The sequence below is a fragment of the Hypanus sabinus genome, chromosome 2, assembly GCF_030144855.1.
Source record: "Hypanus sabinus isolate sHypSab1 chromosome 2, sHypSab1.hap1, whole genome shotgun sequence".
Taxonomy (NCBI): Eukaryota; Metazoa; Chordata; class Chondrichthyes; order Myliobatiformes; family Dasyatidae; genus Hypanus; species Hypanus sabinus.
In genome coordinates this window covers 89,714,744-89,737,074 of record NC_082707.1, presented here as the reverse complement: position 1 = coordinate 89,737,074, position 22,331 = coordinate 89,714,744, and the positions used below count along the sequence as shown (strand labels likewise).

General features: G+C 44.9%; 2 protein-coding genes across 19 annotated transcripts in view; one reads left to right on the top strand and one right to left on the bottom strand.

Moving 5' to 3' along the window:
* Positions 1-10,380, top strand: part of crfb16 (cytokine receptor family member B16) — a 66,002-nt gene extending 55,622 nt beyond the window's left edge. For both annotated transcript variants that reach the window (XM_059950385.1, XM_059950394.1), the window contains 2 exons: positions 3,452-3,600; positions 9,898-10,380. In XM_059950385.1, the coding sequence (XP_059806368.1) occupies positions 3,452-3,600; positions 9,898-10,197 (449 nt within the window). In that variant the 3' untranslated portion in view covers positions 10,198-10,380. The remainder of the gene's footprint in view (positions 1-3,451; positions 3,601-9,897) is intronic.
* The window catches only part of LOC132381094 (uncharacterized), a 61,875-nt gene that overhangs the window by 35,928 nt on the left and 3,616 nt on the right, over positions 1-22,331 (bottom strand). For 6 of the 17 annotated variants that reach the window (XR_009507930.1, XR_009507933.1, XR_009507942.1 and 3 more), the window contains exon 1: positions 1,460-3,375. Coding sequence is in view for 3 of the 17 variants with exons in the window: in XM_059950293.1 (XP_059806276.1) it covers positions 11,035-14,028 (2,994 nt within the window). In the remaining 14 variants the exon portion in view is untranslated. Of the gene's footprint in view, positions 1-1,459; positions 15,143-22,331 lie in introns of those variants that run through there. The other 11 variants (XR_009507944.1, XR_009507943.1, XR_009507935.1 and 8 more) reach the window with 8 other exon arrangements.

The window sequence follows — 22,331 nt, the reverse complement described above, 5'->3', positions numbered from 1 at the left end:
TCTTGTTTGATGATGGCATCATACAGTATAAGACCATAAGATATATGAGCAGAAGTAGGCCATGCAGCCCATCGAGTCTGCTCTGTCATTCAATCATGGGCTGATCCAATTCTTCCAATCATCCCCACTCTCCTGACTTCTCCCCATGCCCTGTGATGCCCTGGCTAATCAAGAACCTATCTATCTCTGCCTTAAATACATGCAATGACTTGGCCTCCACAGCCACTTGTGGCAACAAATTCGACAGATTTACCACCCTCTGACTAAAGTAATTTCTCTGCATCTCAGTTCTAAATAGACGTCTTTCAATCTTGAAGTTGTGCCCTCTTTTCCTAGACTCCCCTACCTTGGGAAATAATTTTGCCATATCAGAATCAGAATCAGATTTTAAACGCCAAGTACCTGTGCACATACAAGGAATTTACTTCCGGCAAATGTTGTCTCTCTGCTCGTAACAATAATAATGATAAATATAAATGAAAATATAGATTATACATGCAGGTAGTTCAATCCAAGTAATAGTTAGCCGACAGTTAACCGGCAGTTAACTGTTCAGCAAAGTGACCGCAGTAGGAAAAAACTTCTCCAGTGCCTATTAGTCTTAGTCTGGAGGGATCTGAAGCGCCTACCAGACGGAAGCAGTTCAAACAGTCCGTGCGCAGGATGGAAGGAGTCCTTTATGATGTTCCCCGCCCTCTTCTTCATCCTGGAAGAGTACAGGTCCACAATAGAGGGCAGTGAGGCTCCAATGATGCGCTTGGCAGTCCTCACTGTGCGCTGTAGTCTGGTTCTATCCTGCTTGGTGGCGGATCCAAACCACACAGTGATGGAGGTGCACAGGACAGACTCAATGACTGCAGTGTAGAACTGCAGCAGCAATTCCTGAGGCAGACCATATTTCCTCAAGAGCCAAGATATCTAATCTGTTCAGGCTTTTTAACATTCAGAATGTTTCTATGAGATCCCCCTCATTCTCCTGGACTCCAGGGAATACAGACCAAGAGCTGCCAAGCGTTCCTCATACAGTAACCCTTTCACTCCTGGAATCATTCTCATGAATCTTCTCTGAACCCTCTCCAATATCAATATATCCTTTCTAAAATGAGCCCTTAAGCACCTTGTTATAGTCGGCCACTGATGGCACGTAAACTGCGGTCATGATCGCGGAGGGGAACTCTCTTAGTAAATAGAACTGTTGGCATTTGATCGTTAGATGTTCAAGGTTGGGTGAACACGAGTATGCCAAAACTGCCACATTGGAGTGTAATGTTCAATCAGGTTCATGGGTCGAGCAAGTGATCCAGAAAGCACTCTCTGCAAATATGTCTATTAATCATTTACTTCCAAACAGTAAAAATTCAACTCAGCATTCATGTTTCTCTATTTACAGACAATACTAAGCTGAATACTCAACAGACATGCATCCATTTAACAAACATACTTAGTTAAAACAGCATACCTTCCCAATGACCATGTTTTAAACAAAGGAAGAAGAGAGCAAGCCCCTTCTGTGTCCAGAATATTTGAAGTGGGACACCAACCAGCTATCCACTGGGAAAAGCAGCTGCAGTTTCTAAACTAACCAATCACAATGAAAGTGACTCACAACAATCAGAATAAGGCACACCCCCACCCCCGCAAAGCACCACGGGAGTCTACCATGAAACACATACACCCACCTTCTGTCTTTTCTGAATCAGAAGTTCAGTCCAACTTGTGTACCTAGAAGCCTTCAGGTCTGATGTACACAGAGTAAGCCATGTCTTGCTGAAACACAGAAAGCAGCAACCCTCATTTCTCTATGATACATCAATCTTGTCCTCAGGTCCTCAAATTCATCCTCAAATTTGTTTTCCAGCGACTGCACATTTGCTAACAAAATGCTGGGTAGAGGGGCCTCACTCCTCTCCCTTTTCTATTTTCTATTCCACAGCTTGATAACGTCTTTTTGCTCATCCCTAAACTGCACAGAATCCGGCTATACATATTTATTAACTTATGCATGTGATACCTTATTTAGTGCTGTTTGGAAATTTCAGTAAATTATATCCACTGCATTAATCCTGTTCCTCAAATAATTCAGTTAGGTTAGAGAAGCATGATTTCTGTTTTGTTTTTGAACCTTGACTGTTCAATAGTTGTACTTCTGCTTTCTAAATATCTTTCCCATTCACCAAGTTAGTACCTGTTAATTGCTTTATAAATAACTTGGTTATTGCTTTATAAATAATTTGGTTAAACTTTCACTCAGATCACTTCAATTCCCTTGACTTCCAAATATTTTGATCAGCTGTGCTTTTACCAGGACACCATTTGAAATAGGAATCCCCCTTACTCATGTCTTTAACAGTTTAATCTTGCCTCATCTCTATTTGTGATTTACATTCCAGTAAGACTGCTTTCACCAGCAACCCTCACTCCTCCCTGTATGTTTCTCACCCTGCTCCTTCAGAATTTGTCTACACAGTCACTGGACACTTACCAGTTGCTTACCTGTCCTTTTTTATATGAGTTTAGAGTCTCTGTGACTGAAGTTTATGTCGCCACAGGGATAAATGAATTCAGCTCCAACCTGTCCATATCCAACATCTAGGTACTCTCCTTCCAAGGAGACACAGAATACAGTTTAGTAAAGTATATGGTCAGTTTGATGGGTGTGGTGTTCAATTGCCATATTTGACAATGGGACACTAAGAAAGAGACAGAGAAAGAGATAAAGTACAGAAGCAAGCCCTTCCAAAGACATGCAAACATCAACCACCTATTTATACTAATACTACGTTCATCCCATTTAATTCTCTCAACATTTTGATCGGTTCTTCTCAGTGTCTCAATTCACCTGCACATTAAAAGCAATTTACAGTGGCCAGTTAAACTACCTGCCAGCTGGTGTGGTGGTGTTGCAGCATCCTCACCGGACTTCAAGACGAGTGGTCACCAGTTTGAATCCAGCTGCCTCCTTGTACGCTTTCCATCTGTGCTGGGTTGAGCTTCGAGCTACAAACTCGACCTCATAAACAAATGGATGAATGCTGAAGAAACTGCAAGATTGCCATCCGATGCACTGCAAGGCACAAAGAGGAATAACACGATTAACCTACAAACCAGCAAGTCTCTGGGATGTGGGAAGAAACCAGAGCTTCTGCAGGAAACCTGCATGGTCACAGGGAGGATACAGACGGCAGCCGAGGTCAGGGTTGAACCAAGGTATCTGGCGCTGTGAGGTAGTGGCTCTACTACTGTGCAGCCCTAAAGCTAAACTTAAAACCCTACGCACCACAGGATTAGGTACTGATCAAAGAATAGTTGATGTCAGACAATTATTCAGCATTATAACCCATCAAGCTCATCTGAACTTCTATTGAATTTCCGTGCTTTGCTCCATATCTCTGAAATCGTCTATAAAAGTTGAATAAGTGATATAATTCTAATATTATTCTCGTTCCTATAGACATCACATCCAGTGGAAACCTGGTGACAGTTACTATTGTGTTACTTCTTGGAGTGTGTTTTCCAGTGGCTGCACTGTTCTGCATCGTGAAGTTCTGCTGCAGCCCTCGGCATGAATGTTTACCGAAAATGTCGGTCCCTCACGTCCCAGTAAGTACCTGACATGCAAGCACTCGAATGCGTACACGCATGGCAGCCCTCAAGGGCTGAACTGTGATTGTAAATACATAGTTGTGCTGTTGCTGCTTTAATCATTTACTAATTGCTGATTGGTTTATTATTGTCACAGACTGAGATATAGTGAAAAGCTTTGCAGACCCATGCCAATTGAAGTGGTGCAAGAATGAAAAGTAAACACAGAATACAGAATATAGTGTTATATTTATAAATACAGTGCAGTGCAGGTAGCCAGCTAAAGTTCAAAAGCCATGGCAAGGCAGACTGAGAGAGCAAGAGTTCAAATTTCTCATATCTGTTAAAAGAGGGGTAGAATCAAACCTAGAACCTAGTGGTATGTGCTTTCTAGATGTACTATCTTCTGTTAGGAGAGGGCAGAGGAAAGAATGTCCAGGGTGGGATTATGATGTCTGAGGAAAGTGGGAAGTGTGGATGGAGTCAATGGAGGGGTGGGTGGTTTGCATAATGGACGGGGGTTGAGTTCACAACTCTCTCTAATTTTCTATGTAATGTTATGCTATGATCTATCTGGATAGGATTATTTCTATGGAACACCTGTAAAAACCGATGACTCACTGTGGCCATATTGAATTTCCTTAACCTTCTGAGGAAGTAAAAGCGAGGGTGTGTTCTCTTAACCATAACATCTGCATAGCCAGAATATTTTTCAGGGTTTTGGGGTGCCATCCAGAAGCTAATGCTTAATGCTAATGTGACTGAATGCGAGAGGGCAACACTGAGCTAGCAACCACTGAATCTTTGGTGAAGGTGCACCTACTCAGCTGTTGAAGAGGGAACTCCAGTATTTAGACCCAACGACAGTTGAGGAGTAGTGACATATTTCCAAATCAGGGTGACATGCAGGAGAATCTGCAAGCGGTGGCCTGCCACCATTGTCCTTTTGGAGCTCCATGGAGCCGAAGATTGTGAAGTGTGTTGGAGAATGCTCCTTGTGGGCTTTGGATGCCAATTTTAAAAAGCAAACAGGGCCTGTCGAGACTTGTCTGTGGAGAGGAGATTACTTGTTAATAGTAACTAGAGTTAATTAGAAAGGGTCAATAAGAAGAAGTGGGGATTGTGTGTGTCTGCCATTGTTGGAGTGGCCATTGAGTAAGTAGATAGTGTTAGAGTGGTTGGGCTTGGGCGAGAACAGGCACAGACTAGTACTTAAATTTGAGAAGTTAGAGGCATAACAAGTGTAGGCAAGCTGGTAGTTAAGGCAGTGGAATGCTTCTCCAGTGAGAAGAGGGATCTCAGGGTATCTAACCGTTTCCCTTGATGACTACATCAGTAGGTAGTACATCCAACTCCAACTCCTGATCAACAAGGTTAAAGAACTGGAGCTGGAGCTGGATACACTCAGGATCATCCAGGAGGCTGAAAACTTCATAGATAAGACATTTATTGAGGTGGTCACACCCAGAGTGCAGGCTTCAGACAGTAGATGGGAGACCACCAGGATAGGTAAGGGGAGTATGCAGTCAGTGTAGGGTTCCCCTGTGGCCATTCCCCTCAGCAACGTGTACCCTTTTGGATATTGCAGTGGGGGCATGTCCTATCAGGGCACAAAAGGTGGCACTGTAGCTGACACTGAGGCTCAATCAGGCAGAGAGGTAGCAATAGGAGGCTTGGTAGTTGGGAGTTACAGACAGGTGGCCCTATGGCCACAGAAGAGAAGCCATGATGGTGTGTTGCCTCCCAGATCCAGGATGTTCAGAGTGCCTGCTGAAGATTCTCATGAGGGTGGGTGAGCAATCAGAAGTTATGGTGCACATGGACCCCAATGACAAAGGCAGAAAGGGGAAGAGGTCCTGCACAGTGTGTATAGAGAGTTAGGGAAGAGGATGAAGAGCAGGACCTCCAAGGTAGTAATCACTGGATTACTTCCAGTGCCATGTGCTAGCCAGGGCTGGAATAGGATGGTGGTACAGATTAATGAGTGGTTAAGGAAATCGTCAAGGGGCAGGGTTTCAGAATTTTTGGATCATTGAGATCTCTTCTGGGGAAAGTATGACCTGTATAAAAAGAATGGGTTACACCTGTAAAGCAGGGCAATACCTGCATGGTTTTCTGAAGGTGAAATCTTGACTGACAGATTTGTTGGAATTCTTAGAAGAAATAACAGGCAGTATAGACAAAGGAGAGCCAGTGGATGTTGTTTACTCAGATTTTCAGAAGGATTTGACAAGGTGCCACTCATGAGGCTGCTTAATAAAATAAGAGCTCCTGGTATTACAGGAAATATTCAAGCATGGATAGAACATTGGCAAGTTGGAAGCAGACAAAGAGTCAGAATTTCAGCTGGCTGCCGGTGATAAGTGGTGTTCTGCAGAGGTTGGTATTGAAACATAGGAACAAAGAAAACCTAAAGCACAACACAGGCCCTTCGGCCCACAAAGTTGTACCGAACATGTCCCTACCTTAGAAATTACTAGGCTTACCTATAGCCCTCTATTTTTCTAAGCTCCATGTACCTATCCAAAAGTCTCTTAAAAGACCCTATCGTATCCGCCTCCACCACTGTCGCTGGCAGCCCATTCCACGCACTCACCACTCTCTGAGTAAAAACTTACCCCTGACATCTCCTATACACCTACTCCCCAGCACACTAAACCTGTGTCCTCTTGTGGGATCACTTTTTTTCATGTTATATGCTAATGATTTGGATAATGGAAGTAATGGTTTTGTGGCCAGTTTGCAGATGAATCAAAGTGGAGGGGCAGGTAGTGTTGAGAAAGCAGGGAGGCTGCATGAAGACTTGGATAGACTGGGAGAATGGGCAAAGAAATGTAAGATGGAATATAGTGCACGGTAGTGTGTGGTCATGCACTTTGGTAGAAGGAATATTTTGGCAAGGATTATTTTCTAAATTGGGAGAAAATTTAAAAAAATCAGAGGTGCAAAGGGACTTGGGAGTCCTTATGCAGGATTCCCTAGCAATTAACTTGAGTTAGTGGTAAAGAGGGCAAATTCAATGTTAGCATTCATTTTGAGAGGACTAGAATATAGAAGCAAGGATATGATGCTGAGACATTATAAGGCATTGAGCAGATCACACTTTGTGTATTGTGTGCAGTTTTGGGCTCCTTATCTAAGAATAGGCATGCTGGCATTGGAAATGGTCCAGGGGAGTTCCACGTGAATGATTCCAGAATGAAAGGGTTAATCTAGGGAGAGCTTTTGATGGCTCTGGGCCTGTACTTGCTGCAGCTTCTAAGAATGAGGGGGGAAATCTCATTGAAAAGCCTAGACAGAGCGGACTTGGAGGAGGGTTCATTAGTCAGGGCATTAAAGGTTATGGGAAGAAGGCTGGAGAATGGGTGAGAGGGGTAATAAATCAGCCATGATGGTATGGCGGAGCAGACTCAATGGGCTGAGTGGCACAATTCTGTTCCTAGATCTTCTGGTCGTGTCGTCTAATGGAAATCATGGGGTTGGAGTGGTCTTATTTGTAGATGGTTTGCAGTGCAGCTACTGTGTGTTGGCAATAGATGGCATGCTATCACAACAGATCTCTTTATTTTGAACAGTGCCAAATTTTAGAGCTGTTGCCATTGCACTCACCGAGGCAGTAGTAAAGCATTCCATCACATTCCTGGCATCCACCTTATAAAAAGTGGAAAGGCACTGAAGAATCAGGAAATAAGATGACTAGCATCAACCTCTAACCTCTCTTCTAACCAGAGTATTTATGTAGCTGGTTTGCTTGAGTTTTGGGTCAATGGTGAGCTCCAAGAAGTTGAAAATGCTAAACTGTGAGGATAATAATGCCATTGAAAGTCAAGGACAGAGTCATAGAGTCGTAGAAAACTACCGCACAGAAACAGGTCTTTCAGCCCCTCTAGTGCATTTAAGCTGCCCAGTCCCACCAATCTGCACCTAGGCCATAGCTCTCCATACCCTTCCTATCCATGTACCTATTCAACTTTCTCTTAAACACTAAAATCAAAATCATATCCACCACTTGCGCTGGCAGCTACTCCACACTCTCACCACCCTCTGAGTGAAGAACTTTCCATTTGTTCCCTTTAAGCATTTTGGCCTTCACTCTTAACCCATGAACTCTCGTTGTAATCTCACCCAAGCTCAGTGGAAAGAGCCTGCTTGCATTTACCCTATCTATACCCCTCATAATTTTGTATTCCTATCAAATCTCTCCTCAATCTTCTACATTCTAGGGAATAAAGTTCTAAAGTTCTAACCTACAACAATAACTCAATAACTATAATTCTTTTCCTACAACTCAGGTCCTCCAGTCCCAGCAATATCCTTGTAAATTTTCTCTGGACTTTTTCAATTTTATTTACATCTTTCCTGTAGGTAGGTGACCAAAACGGCACACAGTACTCCAAATTAAGCCTCACTGACTTCTTAAACAACTTCAACATAACATCTCAACTTCTGTACTCAATTCTTTGATCTATGAAGACAAATGTGCCAAAAACAAAAAGCAAAAGATAGGTGATGAAGATGATGTAAATGATCACATTATTGAAAATGGCCATTGCCTGGTAATTTTGTGTCAAGAACTTGCTTTATAATTACGAAATCCTCAATGCAGTCATGAATTTCCTGTATGTAGGCATGGGCTGCCTCATTTTCCAGTATTTTGCAAATGCGATTGAGCATTGAGCAAACATAGGCAAACCCGTCCCCTTCTGATATAATGAAACAGGATTTGCCTGAAGGAACTCCTGCAGGAATGACTGGGGTCTAAATGATTGGTCTCCAGAACTACATCTGTATACATTTAATTGAGGTCTGACTCCAGCCTTTGAAATGATTTCCCCTTGATGACCATTGACTTCAGCTTTACCACAATTCCTTGATATCACATTTTATTAAATGCTGTCAAGGTTATTCTGGAGTACTTCTCTTTACTTGGAAAAGTGATCCTAGAAAACCCTATACGTGAATATTGGTTCAGCATATTATTTCTGAATATGAAACCTCACTGCACAGTCAACAAGACCTTCAAGCATCTTCCTGATGATTGAGAGCAGACTGAATGCATTGAGGTTAGCTAGAATAGATTTATCTTCATTTCTGCAAACAGTTCCAAAATAGTGGTGAAGAAGGTGGCTGACACAGTTATCTTCATTGATCATGGAATTAAGTACGAGTTGGATGTTATGATACAAACATACAACACACTGGTGAGACCACACTCCGTCTTTTTCCTTTGGCAGGAGAGCCTTAAACTAGATCGCAAAGAAATAAAGTGAGAGGGTAAATATTTAAAGGGGATATGATAGGCAACATTTTCACACAGAGAGTAGTGATATGAAAGGCTACAATAAAATAAATGTCATGGTATTTCCATTTGTGGGGCAGTCACAGAGCATGGGATCTATCAGTTAAGATCAGAGGACAGACATTTAGATCTATGATGTGTAGGAATTTCTTATAGAGGGTGTTGGAAGACTGTAATTCTTTATCTGCTTAATCACTAATCTTTAAAGAGGGGATAGATAAAATTTTAAAACACCAGGGAAATGAGGACTATTGGAAATGACACAGAAGAGGAGTTGAGACTTGGGGAAAATCAGCCATGATCACATTGTATGGTGGGGCAGGTTTTAGGGGTAATGCTGCCTTCTCTCGCTCCTAATCAGTCATTTTCTTGTGATCTAACCCATCTCACTCCCTGATGAATGAACAGAGCAGGATACTTGATGTTGAATGGAATGTCAATTGAACCTAACAAGAAACACCTGATGATTTTTGCATGGCCCATCATCGTTAACTGACAATTTGTTCCTGGTAACTGTTGTAACAAAAGATGTTTGTTTGACCAGTCGTTGGGTTGATTGACAAGCCCACTCCCGGGAACCACAGGAATGACCTTTAACCTTGGTCTAAGTCTAGAACCTGACAGGATTTGCTGGTCAGACCACAAAGCATGCTTCAGCCAACATAGAGTAATAGCAACACACAAGATCTCCAAACACCTCAAGGTGCAAAGCCTTGGAGAAGTGCTCAGGACGAGCACCCTTGTTCCACTCCATCACCTGCCCACCCACTTGGGGGTGAGGAAAATTAAGTTGTAAATGATGTTGACTTTAATGTCTGCTCGGAGGGTCATGATCAAGAATAAGATCAGAAATTTAGAAAAGAACAGCTAAAGTGTCCAGCCAGGGTGGAGTCCTGTCAATGTTTAGGCTCAAGACTATCCTGGAGTGACAACATTGGTGAACTGTATTCAATGATTTAGGATATGGAGAGATAAAAAATGTTATAACATTAAATGTTTTTGTCTATTCTCTGAAGAATTTAGAAAACCTTCAAGCAGTTGTCCTGAAAGCAGAAGACTACAGCCAGGAATCATGTGCTTCTGTTGAGGTCTGGCATCACTCAGAGGCATTGATTGTTGAACACCAAGAGCTGACTGCACAGGACAAGATAAACGACAGCATGGACAAAGACATGGACATCTGGTTAATGAACTCTGTTTCATACGGGAACATTTTCCAATCTCAATGGTCAATGCAGAGAGGATATCAGTCTCAAATGAATTTGGAGCATGAGAAAATTACACTGGCAGTGCTAGCGGAGTCTTATGTAAGATGATGAACAGACTTCAGGATGCTCAACTGGTTGGAGGAATTAGAGCACTCTATCCAGTTTCTAACATGCATTGCTGTAATTCAGAAATACATAGTAAGCTGCCACAGGACATCTGGTGACAAGACAGAACTGTTCCAGAAATGTTTCTTCATCTCATAAATCAATAAAATGATTCATTTTCTTGCACGTAATTCACATACTATTTTAAAAAAGGATAGAATCCACCTTTATTTCACAACAGAACAATATTTGTGCCGAGCACAATGCCAAATTGCCAAACCTATTCCATCTGCATGTGATCCATCGTTCCCTGCATATTTATGTATTCCAAAGCACTTTGAACAACACTATCATGTTCAGCTCCACCACTTCCCTTGACAAATTACCACTCCTGGTGGAAAAGAACTTGCCCTGCATACAGTATCTCCTTTAAATATTCCCCCTTACACTTTATATGAATGTCCTCTAGCACTTGCTATTTCTATCCTGGGAAATTGACGTTGACTGCCTACCCCTGCCTATGCTTCTCTGAATTTTATAAGCTCCTGCTATTAGCCTCCAGATAAACACCCTGATATTCACACAAATGATTAGGTTAGTGATTGTGTTCCTATCATGGGATTCTCATGACCTCATTGACGTATGTATAGCCACAGGGCTCCCATCGTCCTGGAGGCTTCCTATTCCTGCATCTGACATGGAAAGGTCTGAGAGTGCCCATCAGGTTACAGGCCCTAGACAGTTCTAAAGGTCTGATGCACCATCAATAACTCACACTGAGATGTAAGGCGAGATATCGGCTTTTATTGACTGGAAGAAGGAACCAGGAGTGAGTGACCATCATACTACGTCCTGGAGACTGAGAGAGAGCATAGGCTTCAGATCACCTTTATACAGGGGTCTGTGGGAGGGGCCACAGGAGCAGTCAGCGGGGGAGTGGGGGGCATGTCCAGACAGGCACACGTAGTTCACCACATTCACCCCCCCTTTGTTTAAAAGAGTCCCCATGTGGCGAAGTTTCTTACAAGTCAAGTCTATCAGGTGGTCGAATCTGTCGCTGCGATCTATGTAGCACCGGCTGTGATCGCAAGGATGCCGGCGACATTGGTGATTGCACAGGGGACGGAGGTTGTGTTGTTCCAGCCCATTATGCGCCGGTGATCCCTCACGCATGTGCGAGGTGCCTGGTATAAATGCATACGAAACGCCCGGTATATAAGTGTCATGAGGAGTCTGTGTAGGGCCTGGTGTGCACGGTGTCACCTCGGGTACAGGGTTCATAGTTACCGGGGAGTGTTCGGGGTAGTGGTCTGCTGCACCTGCGGGTGCCAGGTCGCGGATGGAGACCGTGTCCTCCCGCCCATCAGGTAAGACCACGTAGGCATACTGGGGGTTCGCATGTAGAAGGTGAACCCTCTCAACCAGCGGGGAGTATTTATTGCTCCTCACATGTTTCCGGAGCAGCACTGGCCCCGGGGACGTCAGCCAAACTGGTAGGGTGGTCGCAGTGACAGACTTCCTGGGAAAAGAGAATAGCCGCTCGTGAGGAGTGGTATTGGTGGACATACATAACAGGGAGCGGATAGAGTGGAGTGCCTCAGGGAGGACCTCCTGCCATCGAGAGACCGGCAACCCTTTTGACTTAAGGGCTAAAGGTGTGGCCTTCCACAGAGTGGCATTCTCCCGCTCCACCTGTCCATTACCCCGGGGATTATAACTCGTGATCCGACTAGTAGCAATGCCCCTGGCTAGCAGGTACTGGCGCAGCTCGTCACTCATAAAGGAGGACCCTCTATCACTGTGGATATAGCAGGGATACCCGAACAGAGTGAAGAGCTGGCACAGGGCTTTTATGACGGACGTGGCAGTGGTGTCGGGGCAGGGGATGGCAAAGGGGAACCACGAGTACTCGTCGATAATATTGAGAAAATAGACATCGCGGTCGGTGGAGGGAAGGGGGCCCTTAAAGTCAACACTCAGTCGCTCAAAAGGGCGGGTGGCCTTGACAAATTGCGCCGTGTCAGGACGGTAGAAGTGCGGTTTGCACTCAGCGCAAATTTGGCAGTCCCTGGTCATCGTCCTGATGTTCTCCAGGGAGTACGGCAGGTTCCGAGCTTTCACAAAATGGTAAAATCGGGTGACCCCCGGATGGCAAAGTTGTGCATGAAGGGCGTACAGCTGGTCGAGCTGTGTGCTAGCACACGTTCCCCGGGATAGGGCATCAGGGGGCTCATTGAGTCTGCCAGGCCGGTACAGGATATCATAGTTGTAGGTGGAGAGTTCTATTCTCCACCGCAAAATATTATCATTTTTGATTTTGCCCCGCTGTTGGTTGATGAAGAGGAACGCAACCGAGCGCTGGTCGGTCAGCAAGGTGAACCTTTTGCCAGCAAGATAGTGCCTCCAGTGCCTAATAGCTTCCACTATGGCCTGGGCTTCTTTCTCCACCGTGGAGTGCCAAATTTCGGAGCCCTGGAGGGTGCGAGAAAAGAATGCTACTGGTCTGCCTTCCTGAGCAAGGCGGGTGGTTCCAAACACACACTTGTCCCTGTTATAAGTAAGGTTCAGAGCTTCGGCCACTTGGAGAAATCGTTGGAGGTTGGCGTCGTGATCTGGCCAGTCGTGACCACAGATGGTGATGTTATCCAGATAGGGAAATGTGGCCTGCAGTTGGTACTGGTTCACTATCCGGTCCATTTCCCTCTGGAAGACAGAGACACCATTCGTGACACCGAAGGGGACGCGCAGGAAGTGATAGAACCTGCCGCCCGCCTCGAAGGCGGTGTAGGGGCAGTCCTCTGGGCGGATGGGGAGCTGGTGATAAGCGGATTTCAGATCAATTGTCGAGTACACCTTGTACTGAGCGATCTGGTTGACCATATCCGCGATGCGGGATAGGGGGTACGCGTCAAGCTGCGTGAACTTATTGATGGTTTGACTATAGTCCACCACCATCCTATTTTTCTGCCCAGTCCAAACAACAACCACCTGGGCCCTCCAAGGGCTTGTGCTTGGCTCAATGATCCCCTCCCTGAGCAGTCGCTGCACCTCCGACTGAATGAAGGCCCTGTCCCCCGCGCTGTACCTCCTGCTTTTAGTTGCCACAGGCCTACAGTCAGGGGTCAGGTTGGCGAACAGCGGTGGGGGAGGGACCTTGAGAGTGGAGAGGCTGCAAGTGGTGTCGGTAGCGCAGCTGTCGGTCTGGTTCTGGATGGGATGTGTGGGCCCGTGGGTGTGTGTGGTCAGTAGCGGGGTATGTGAAGAAGTCCCACAAAACTGAGGATTCCGGACAGTGAGTGGTGGGAGGGGCCCGTCATATACCATAGTTACACTTTCAAGATGGCTCTGGAAGTCCAGCCCCAATAGCACAGGTGCACACAGATTAGGCATGACCAGTAGCGCAAAGTTCCGATGTTCTGTGCCCTGCACCACCAAAGTCGCTACACAACCCGCCCGGATGTCTGCGGAATGCGACCCAGAAGCCAAATGGATCCTCCGACTTACCGGCCTCGTTGCGAGTCCGCAGCATTGCACTGTGTCCGGGTGAATAAAACTCTCAGTGCTGCCCGTGTCAAACAGGCATCTAGTCCAATGCCCCTCCACCAGGATGTCCATCATGGACCTTGCGAGCGGGTGTGGGGCGCTTTGGTCGAGAGTTACAGTGGCCAGAGTTGAATCGCCGTCGGGGTACCCGGTACGCATCGGAGGGTCGGGGGCGGGACGTGCTGATGCCGACAAAGATGGCCGCTCACATCCGGGGTACCCGGTCAGCATCGGAGGGTCGGGGGCGGGACGTGCTGACGCCGACAAAGATGGCCACCCACATCCGGGCATGCAAGATGGTGGCCCCCATGTTTCACCCGCAGCGCTGCACTCCGCTCGTAGTTGAGACTTACAGACCTTGGTGAAGTGGACCTGCTTTCCGCAGCTGGAGCAGGTCGCTTCTCGCGCTGGACAGCGTTGTCGAGAGTGCTTTTTGTGGCCACAAAAATAACAAAGCACGGGCTTCTGACGGGCCGCAGCCGTGGTCAGGTTCGGGGAGCTCGTGGAATCGCGACTGGCAGCAGCGTTGGCGAATTCACTCCCAGTGGGGTCTGAGGAGTCCACGGAACCGGCGGGGAATCGCGCGACTGGACAGCGTCGGCGTAGTGCAGAGCAGCTTCCAGAGCGTTGGCCGTCTCGATCGCCGAGCGTAAGGTAAGGTCGGCATTTTCCAGCAGTCACTGGCGCATGTACACTGACCTCAGTCCCGTCACAAAGGCATCGCACCAGCAGCTCCGCATGTTGTTCTACTGTGAACGTCTTGCAGTCACAAGCTCGGACGAGTGTCTATAGTGCTCGGAGAAACTCAGCGCACGATTCTCCAGGCCGCTGTTGCCGGGTAGCTAAACGATGTCTGGCGTAGACGGTGTTCACCGGCCGCAGGTACTGTCTTTTGAGGGCATCCAGTGCCCCATCGTAGGTCGGCAGGTCCCGGATAATGGAGTAAACTTTTGGGGTGACCCTCGAGAGTAGGATTCTGTGCATAACGGCGGGTTCAGTTGCACGAAGCTCCGCCAAGTATGATTGGAAGTATGCAAGCCAGTGTTCAAAAGCGAGAGCTGCTTCAGGGTCTTGAGGGTCCAATTCCAACCTTTCCGGATGTAAAACGGTTTCCATGTTTTTAAAACTTCCAGTCAATAAAATTGATGCACCATCAATAACTCACACTGAGACGTAAGGCGAGATATTGGCTTTTATTGACTAGAAGAAGGAACCAGGAGTGAGTAACCATCATACTATGTCCTGGAGACTGAGAGAGAGCATAGGCTTCAGATCACCTTTATACAGGGGTCTGTGGGAGGGGCCACAGGAGCAGTCTGCAAGGGCATGTCCAGACAGGCACGTAGTTCACCACAAGGTCTTTCCCAGCTTGTGTCACCATCTCCATTGTAATTGACTTCATTAACTGTAGACACATGCAAACTGGTGAAGTACATACAGATAATTTTTTAAAAGTCTAAAACTATTTAAAAATAAAGTTACTTTCATTTCATTTTTATTCATTAAAACATGTAAATTAATATGAAAAAAAGAACAATTAAGTTTCACTGCAGATATCAGCCAGGACTTTAATCTCTGACCAAAGTGAAGGTTTGGTCTGGACATATTGGGGTTCACCAGAGCCAAATGCTAAACCATTAGGATTTCCAAACAGTCAGATGACAGATGATCAGATTTTTGGCTGCTTTTCCTCCTTTGCTTCTGAGCCTTATTTTCCAATTTCTTTGAAGACATATGTGAAGTATCTCAGAGTAAACCACAAATTGCTATTGTGCATTTTAAAATGAGGCTTGTTGTCATCTATCTATTCTGAAGTACTGTTTTGACCATGACTTTAAACAGATAATTAATGGGGTAGATATTCTACTACCCTGTGATCACCACCCAGCTACTCCCACCTGTCCTTGGCTACCAAAGTTCTATTATTATTTATCAATAATTATTTATTATTTTAGACCCTCTGACAATATGGTGTGAAGCCAGTGGAGTTGGGGTAACTTTCCTGATCCTACTTGCTCACTAACAAATCTTGTTTCCATAGAGACCTTACAAATAGCTTTCACAAAGCTCTTTATATTTACTTCCATGTTTTGTTAATCATTACATTTGAATAAAAAATCAGAAGGTCACTCTGACTTTTTAGAAGATCAATATTGCAGCAGAAGCAAGCAGAATTTAATAAAATAAATCCATTTAAGACTAATTCAATCTATTGTTTGCAATGAATGTGGTTTTCACTTCTACGTTTCTATGTTACACACCCAAAATGCTGGAGGAACTCAGCAGGTCAGGCAGAATCTAAGTTCCTGATTCATGTTGGGGGACGATGATTCTCTTGGGTGTTTTGCATCTGTGCATACTAAAGAAGATTAGCAAAACCACTTTCCTGCACTAAATGTACATTTTGTAACACATTTTTTGACCTTTTTGAATGTGCTTAGTGACTGATCCTCCACCTGCCCCTTCGTGAAGGAATTTCTCAATGGAAGCCATTAGCCTGAATGGCCAACCCCTTAATTATGATTCATCAAGTTCATGTGGGCTCTCATCTGAGCAATCCCATCAGCCTCCTCTCCTTCGGCAGCTCAGTCTCTCTCACAAATACATCAGTTCCCCTTGATTCTTTCCCCACTTACTTACAGCAGGAGGAATTTACAGTGGCTGACTGAACATAGACTTTGAGATGTGGGAGGAAACTAGTGCACAGAGAGGAAATTTGCACGGACACAGGAACGACTTGCAAACTCCACGCTGATAGCCTCCATGGTCAAGATTGAACCTGGGACTCCCGAGCTGTGAAGTTACTCCTTCCTTATCACCCACTTTTTTTCTAGACACCTCAGGGAATGCACAAAAACTGACTATACCTTCAGCTGATATGCATATGCACAGACTGCACACAGGGCGCAGAGGACAGTGATCAGGATCTTCATCTGCCTTTATCCAGAAGGCAAATGAAACGTTGTCCTTCATTGCTAGAGGGATTGAAATAAAGAGGATGGAGGTTACACTGCCATTCTACAGGGCACTGGTGAGGCCGCACCTCGAGTGCTGCATGCAGTTCTGAGCTTCCTACTTGAGGAAAGAAATACTGGCTTTAGTTGTGGTGCAGAATGTGTTTACCAGGTTGGTTCTGGAGATGAGGGGAGAGATCTAGTCACCTGGGATTATACTTCCTAGAAATCAGAAGAGTCTTAGAAACAGAGCAACATAGAAAACCTACAGCACAATAGAGGCCCTTCGGCCCACAAAGCTGTGCTGAACATATCCTTACCTGAGAAATTATCTAGGGTTACCCATAGCCCTCAATTTTTCTGAGCTCTATATACCTGTCCAGGAGTCTCTTAAAAGACCCTATTGTATCCGCCTCCACCACCATCGCCGGCAGCCCATTCCACGCACTCACCACTCTCTGGCCAATGTACCGTATGCTTTGTTAACTACAGAGTCAACCAGTGCAGCAGCTTTAAGTGTCCTATGGACTCAGACCCCAAGATCCCTCTGATCCTCCACACTGCCAAGAGTCTTATCATTAATACTATATTCTGCCATCATATTTGACCTACCAAAATGAACCATCTCACACTTACCTGGGTTGAACTCCATCTGCCACTTCTCAGCCCAGTTTTGCATCCTATCAATGTCCTGCTGTAACCTCTGACAGCCCTCCACACTATCCGCAACACCCCCAACCTTTGTGTCATCAGCAAATTTATTAACCCATCCTTCCACTTCCTCATCAAGGTCATTTATAAAAATCACAAAGAGTAAGAGTCCCAGAACTGATCACTGAGGCACACCACTGGTGACCGACCTCCATGCAGAATATGACCCGTCTACAACCACTCTTTGCCTTCTGTGAGCAAGCCAGTTCTGGATCCACAATGCAATGCCCCCTTGGATCCCATGCCTCCTTACTTTCTCAATAAGCCTTGCATGGGGTACCTTATCAAATGCCTTACTGAAATCCATATACACTACATCGACTGCTCTGCCTTCATCAATATGTTTAGTCACATTACCAAAAAATTCAATCAGGCTCATAAGGTACAACCTGCCTTTCACAAAGCCATGCTGACTCTTCTTTATCATATTATGCCTTTCCAAATGTTCATAAATCCTGCCTCTCCATCAACTTACCAACCACTGAAGTAAGACTCACTGGTCTATAACTTCCTGGGCTATCTCTACTCTCTTTCTTGAATAATGAAACAACATTCGCAACCTTCCTATCCTTTGGAACCTCTCCCATTCTTGTTGATGATGCAAAGATCATTGCCGGAGGCTCAGCAATCTCCTTCCTTGCCTCCCACAGTAGCCTGGGGTACATCTTGTCCAGTCCCAGTGACTTACCAAACTTGATGCTTTCCAAAAGCTCCTACACATCCTCCTTCTTTAATATCTACATGCTCAAGCTTTTCATTCCACTGTAAGTCATCCCTACAATCATTATGATCCTTTTCCATAGTGAATACTGAAGCAAAGGACTCATTAAGTACCTCTGCTATCTCCTCCAGTTCCATAAACACTTTTCCACTGTCACACTTGATTGGTCCTATTCTCTCACGTCTTATCCTCCTGCACTTCACAGGCTTGTAGAATGCCTTGGGGTTTTCCTTAATCCTGTTCACCAAGGCCTTCTCGTGGCCCCTTCTCACTCTCCTAATTTCTTTTCTTAAGCACCTTCCTGCTAGCCTTAAAATCTTCTAGATCTCTATCATTACCTAGTTTTTTGAACCTTTTGTAAGCTCTTTTCTTCTTAACTAGACTTACAACAGCCTTTATGCACTACAGATCTTGTACCCTACCATCTTTACCCGTCTCATTGGAACGTACCTATGTAGAACCCCACGCAAATATCCCCTGAACATTTGCCACATTTCTTCCGTACGTTTCCCTGAGAACATCTGTTTCCAAGCTCCTGCCTGATAGCCTCATATTTCCCCTTACTCCAATTAAATGTTTTCCTAACTTGTCTATTCCTATACCTCTCCAATGCTCTGGTAAAGGAGATAGAATTGTGATCACTATCTCCAAAATGCTCTCCCACTGAGAGATCTGACTCCTTCATTTCCCAATACCAGTTCAAGTACAGCCTCTCATCTTGCAGGCTTATCTACATATTGTTTCAAGAAACCTTCTTGAACACACCTAACAAACTCCACCCCATCTAAACCCCTTGCTCTGGGGAGATGCCAATCAATATTTGGGAAATGACAATCTCCCACCACAACCACCCTGTTATTATTACAGCTTTGCAGTGTTTGTCTCCCTATCTGCTCCTCGATGTCCCTGTTACTATTGGGTGGTCTATAAAAAACACCCAGTAGAGTTATTGACCCCTTCCTGTTCCTAACTTACACCCACAGAGACTCTGTAGACAATCCCTCCATGTCGTCCTCCTTTTCTGCAGCCATGACACTGTCTATGATCAACAGTGCTACGCCCCCACCTCTTTACCTCCCTCCCTGTCCTTTCTGAAACATCTAAAGCTTGGCACTCGAAGTAGCCATTCCTGCCCCTAAGCCATCCCAGTAACCATTCCTGCCCCTAAGCCACGTAAGCCATCCAAATGGCCACCACATCATAGCTCCAAGTACCGATCCATGCTCTAAGCTCATCCGCTTTGTTCATAATACTCCTTGCATTAAAGTAGACACATCTCAAGCCTTCAGTCTGAGTGGTTCCCTTCTCTATCACCTGCCTATCCTGCCTCTTGCATTGTCTACAAGCTTTCTCTCTATTTATGAGCCAACTGGCTTTCCTCCATCTCTTCAATTTGGTTCTCACCCTACCCCAGCAATCTAGTTTAAACTCTCCTCAGTAGCCTTAGTAAACCTCCCAGTCAGGGCATTGGGCCCCCTGGTATTCAAGTGCAACATGTCCTTTTTGTACAGGTCACTCCTGCCCCAAAAGAGGTCCCAATGATCCAGAAATCTGAGTCCCTGCATCCTGCTCCAATCACTCAGCCACACATTTATCCTCCGCTTCACCCTATTTCTATTCTCACTGTCACGTGACACAGGCAGCAATCCCGAGATGACTACCTTTGTGGTCCTGCTTCTCAACTTCTTTCCTAACTCCCTCTAGTCCACTTTCAGGACCTCCTCCCTTTTCCTGCCTATGTCGTTGGTACCAATATGTACCATGAACTCTGGCTGTTCTCCTTCCCACTTCAGGAGATCGTGGACGTGAGCAGAAACATCCCGGACCCTGGCACCTGGGAGGCAAACTACCATCCGTACTTCTTTCCTGCGTCTACAGTACTGCCTGTCTAACCCCCTAACTATAGAGTGCCCTATCATTGCTGCCATCCTCTTCCTTTCCCTACCCTTCTGAGCCACAGGGCCAGACTCTGTGCTGGAGGTGCAGCCACTATTTCTTCCCCCCCCCCCGTCTTATAGAAACATCTGCACTTATGATAAGCATGGATAAGATAGAGGCAGGAAAGTTGTTTCCATTGGTAAATGAGATTAGTTTTAGGGGACATACATCAAAATTTGGGAAATACATTTAGGACAGAGATGAGGAGAAACAGATCTTCCCAGAGAACAGAGAATCTGTGGAATTCTTTGACCAGGGAAGACTACCTCAGTAAATACATTTATCACACTGTTAGACAGATTTTTGCATGGCAGCGATGACAAAATTGCACCAGTGAACAATGCCACCAAATGTGATGTCCTTCAGACAGTTCACAAAACTACTTCCTTCACTTCTTCTGCTATGATTCTGCTAAGCGGTGTACAATTGGAATCTGTGAACTACATTTTGATGGTGTGTCTTTGGACCAATTGAGCGATCTGGCACATTGCTGCCTCTGAGGGAGTTCAGCAAGATTTGCAGCAGGTTGTGTGGCCTGGAGGGCAAGAAGCCGGGAAAAGGGGCATGAGCCCATGATTGACTCAATGTCTCACATTTCTTGCTGATTAAAGCATCGGGCAAGATTGAAATCAATGAGGATGAGAGCGGAAGGTGAGCAGATATTCAACACTGTCTGCCTGCATTTGATGGTCCCCCTCTCGCTGGCTGCTGCCAGAAGAAGGTGTGGATTGGACTCATTTAGAGGCTCTATAGTTCATACTATATCCATTTCTGGTTACTCATTTTTTATTGCTGACGGACTGGTTCTGTGGCCTGTAGTCCAGGAACAACACAGCATTAAACTGAACTGAAATGAGCTAAACTCAACATTCCTAGATGGTTTCAATGACTCTGTGGTCTGACGTTTGAGATTTTCACTTGCTTTTAGCTGTCGGCACGATTCGTTCTTTTCTTTTGCATGTCGGGTATTTGATGTTTTCTTTGAAGGTTTCCATGCTGATTCTTTGTTTCCTGGCTGTCTGCGGGAAGATGAATCTCACGGTGGTATACTGCATACATACTTTGATAATAAATGTTCTTTGACTTTGAAATTAAGGGATAAGGGGAAAAGATGGACAGGTGGAGCTGAATCCATGGCGTGATCAGCCATTGTGTTTATGAACAACTTTATGAACAACCTATTACTTATTGATGTAAAAGATTGCAATTTTTCAGCCTATCTTGAAGATCACTTTGTTTAATTACTGTAAAAGCTCTAAACTATTAATGAATATCAAACATGGAGGATTTGAGTTTTCATTCATTTTGGTATCACAAGGACTCATAAGCTCATAGACACTACTGATAGATCCTAATTAAAACAACAATATCTCAGGTACCATCAGTGGAAAGATAAAGGGAGTTAATATGTCAGGTCAAAGAAATTAATAAATCTTCTTCTTTCTACACAGATGCCTTCTGGCCTGCTGAGTGTTTCCATCAGTTTCACTTCTTTATTTCCAGCATCTGCAATGTCTGCTGGGTTTTGATATCTGTTTTCAGAATAATCCAATTTGCAGGTGGGTTGTTGTTGTCATCAGGTTTGGAACAGAAAATGAGGTGAAAGGTTGCATTAAAGCAAGTGAAGGTTTTGTCTGAGAAATCACTTCAACTAGATCCTGCAATTGTCTGCCATTGTCTTTATGAATAACCTTGATTTAGTTTGGCTTCATAAACATTTCATAAACACCCATCATTAAATAGAGGTCTGCCTGGGTACAAAAGGAAAAACCTAGAAATATTATGGCCATTCCATCCCCAACACAAGTTCAGGGACATATATTTTTTCCTGATACAGTACCTGACTCAAACTGACTCTCCCTTGAATATTCAGAGCCTTGTGGCCTTGTTTATAAATTTTAATTCTGGCTCCCTAGGTCATTAGTTCAAGTGTGTTCATTGTTAAAAGAACTAGGGGCTTGGAGCTGGTTGAGCTGTATGCAACACGAAGACACAAAGTTCAAAGCTGTGCCAGTCCACATAGTCAAGATTTACAGTTCAATTGGTCCCAATATTCCCAAGAACTATATAAAGTCCAGATTCATTGTGAGGCCCATCAGCCCTCCACACGCTAGATGGTGCTGCTGCAAATATACACAGGCTTTTATATTGCATGATTTTCTCCCTAGATTTCTTGGTGACACTTGCCCCTCCTCTCCTCCTTTAATCTAGTTTCTAAAACCCAACTCTTCCACTCCTTCTTGGATTTTGGTGATCCAGAATCAGCAGAT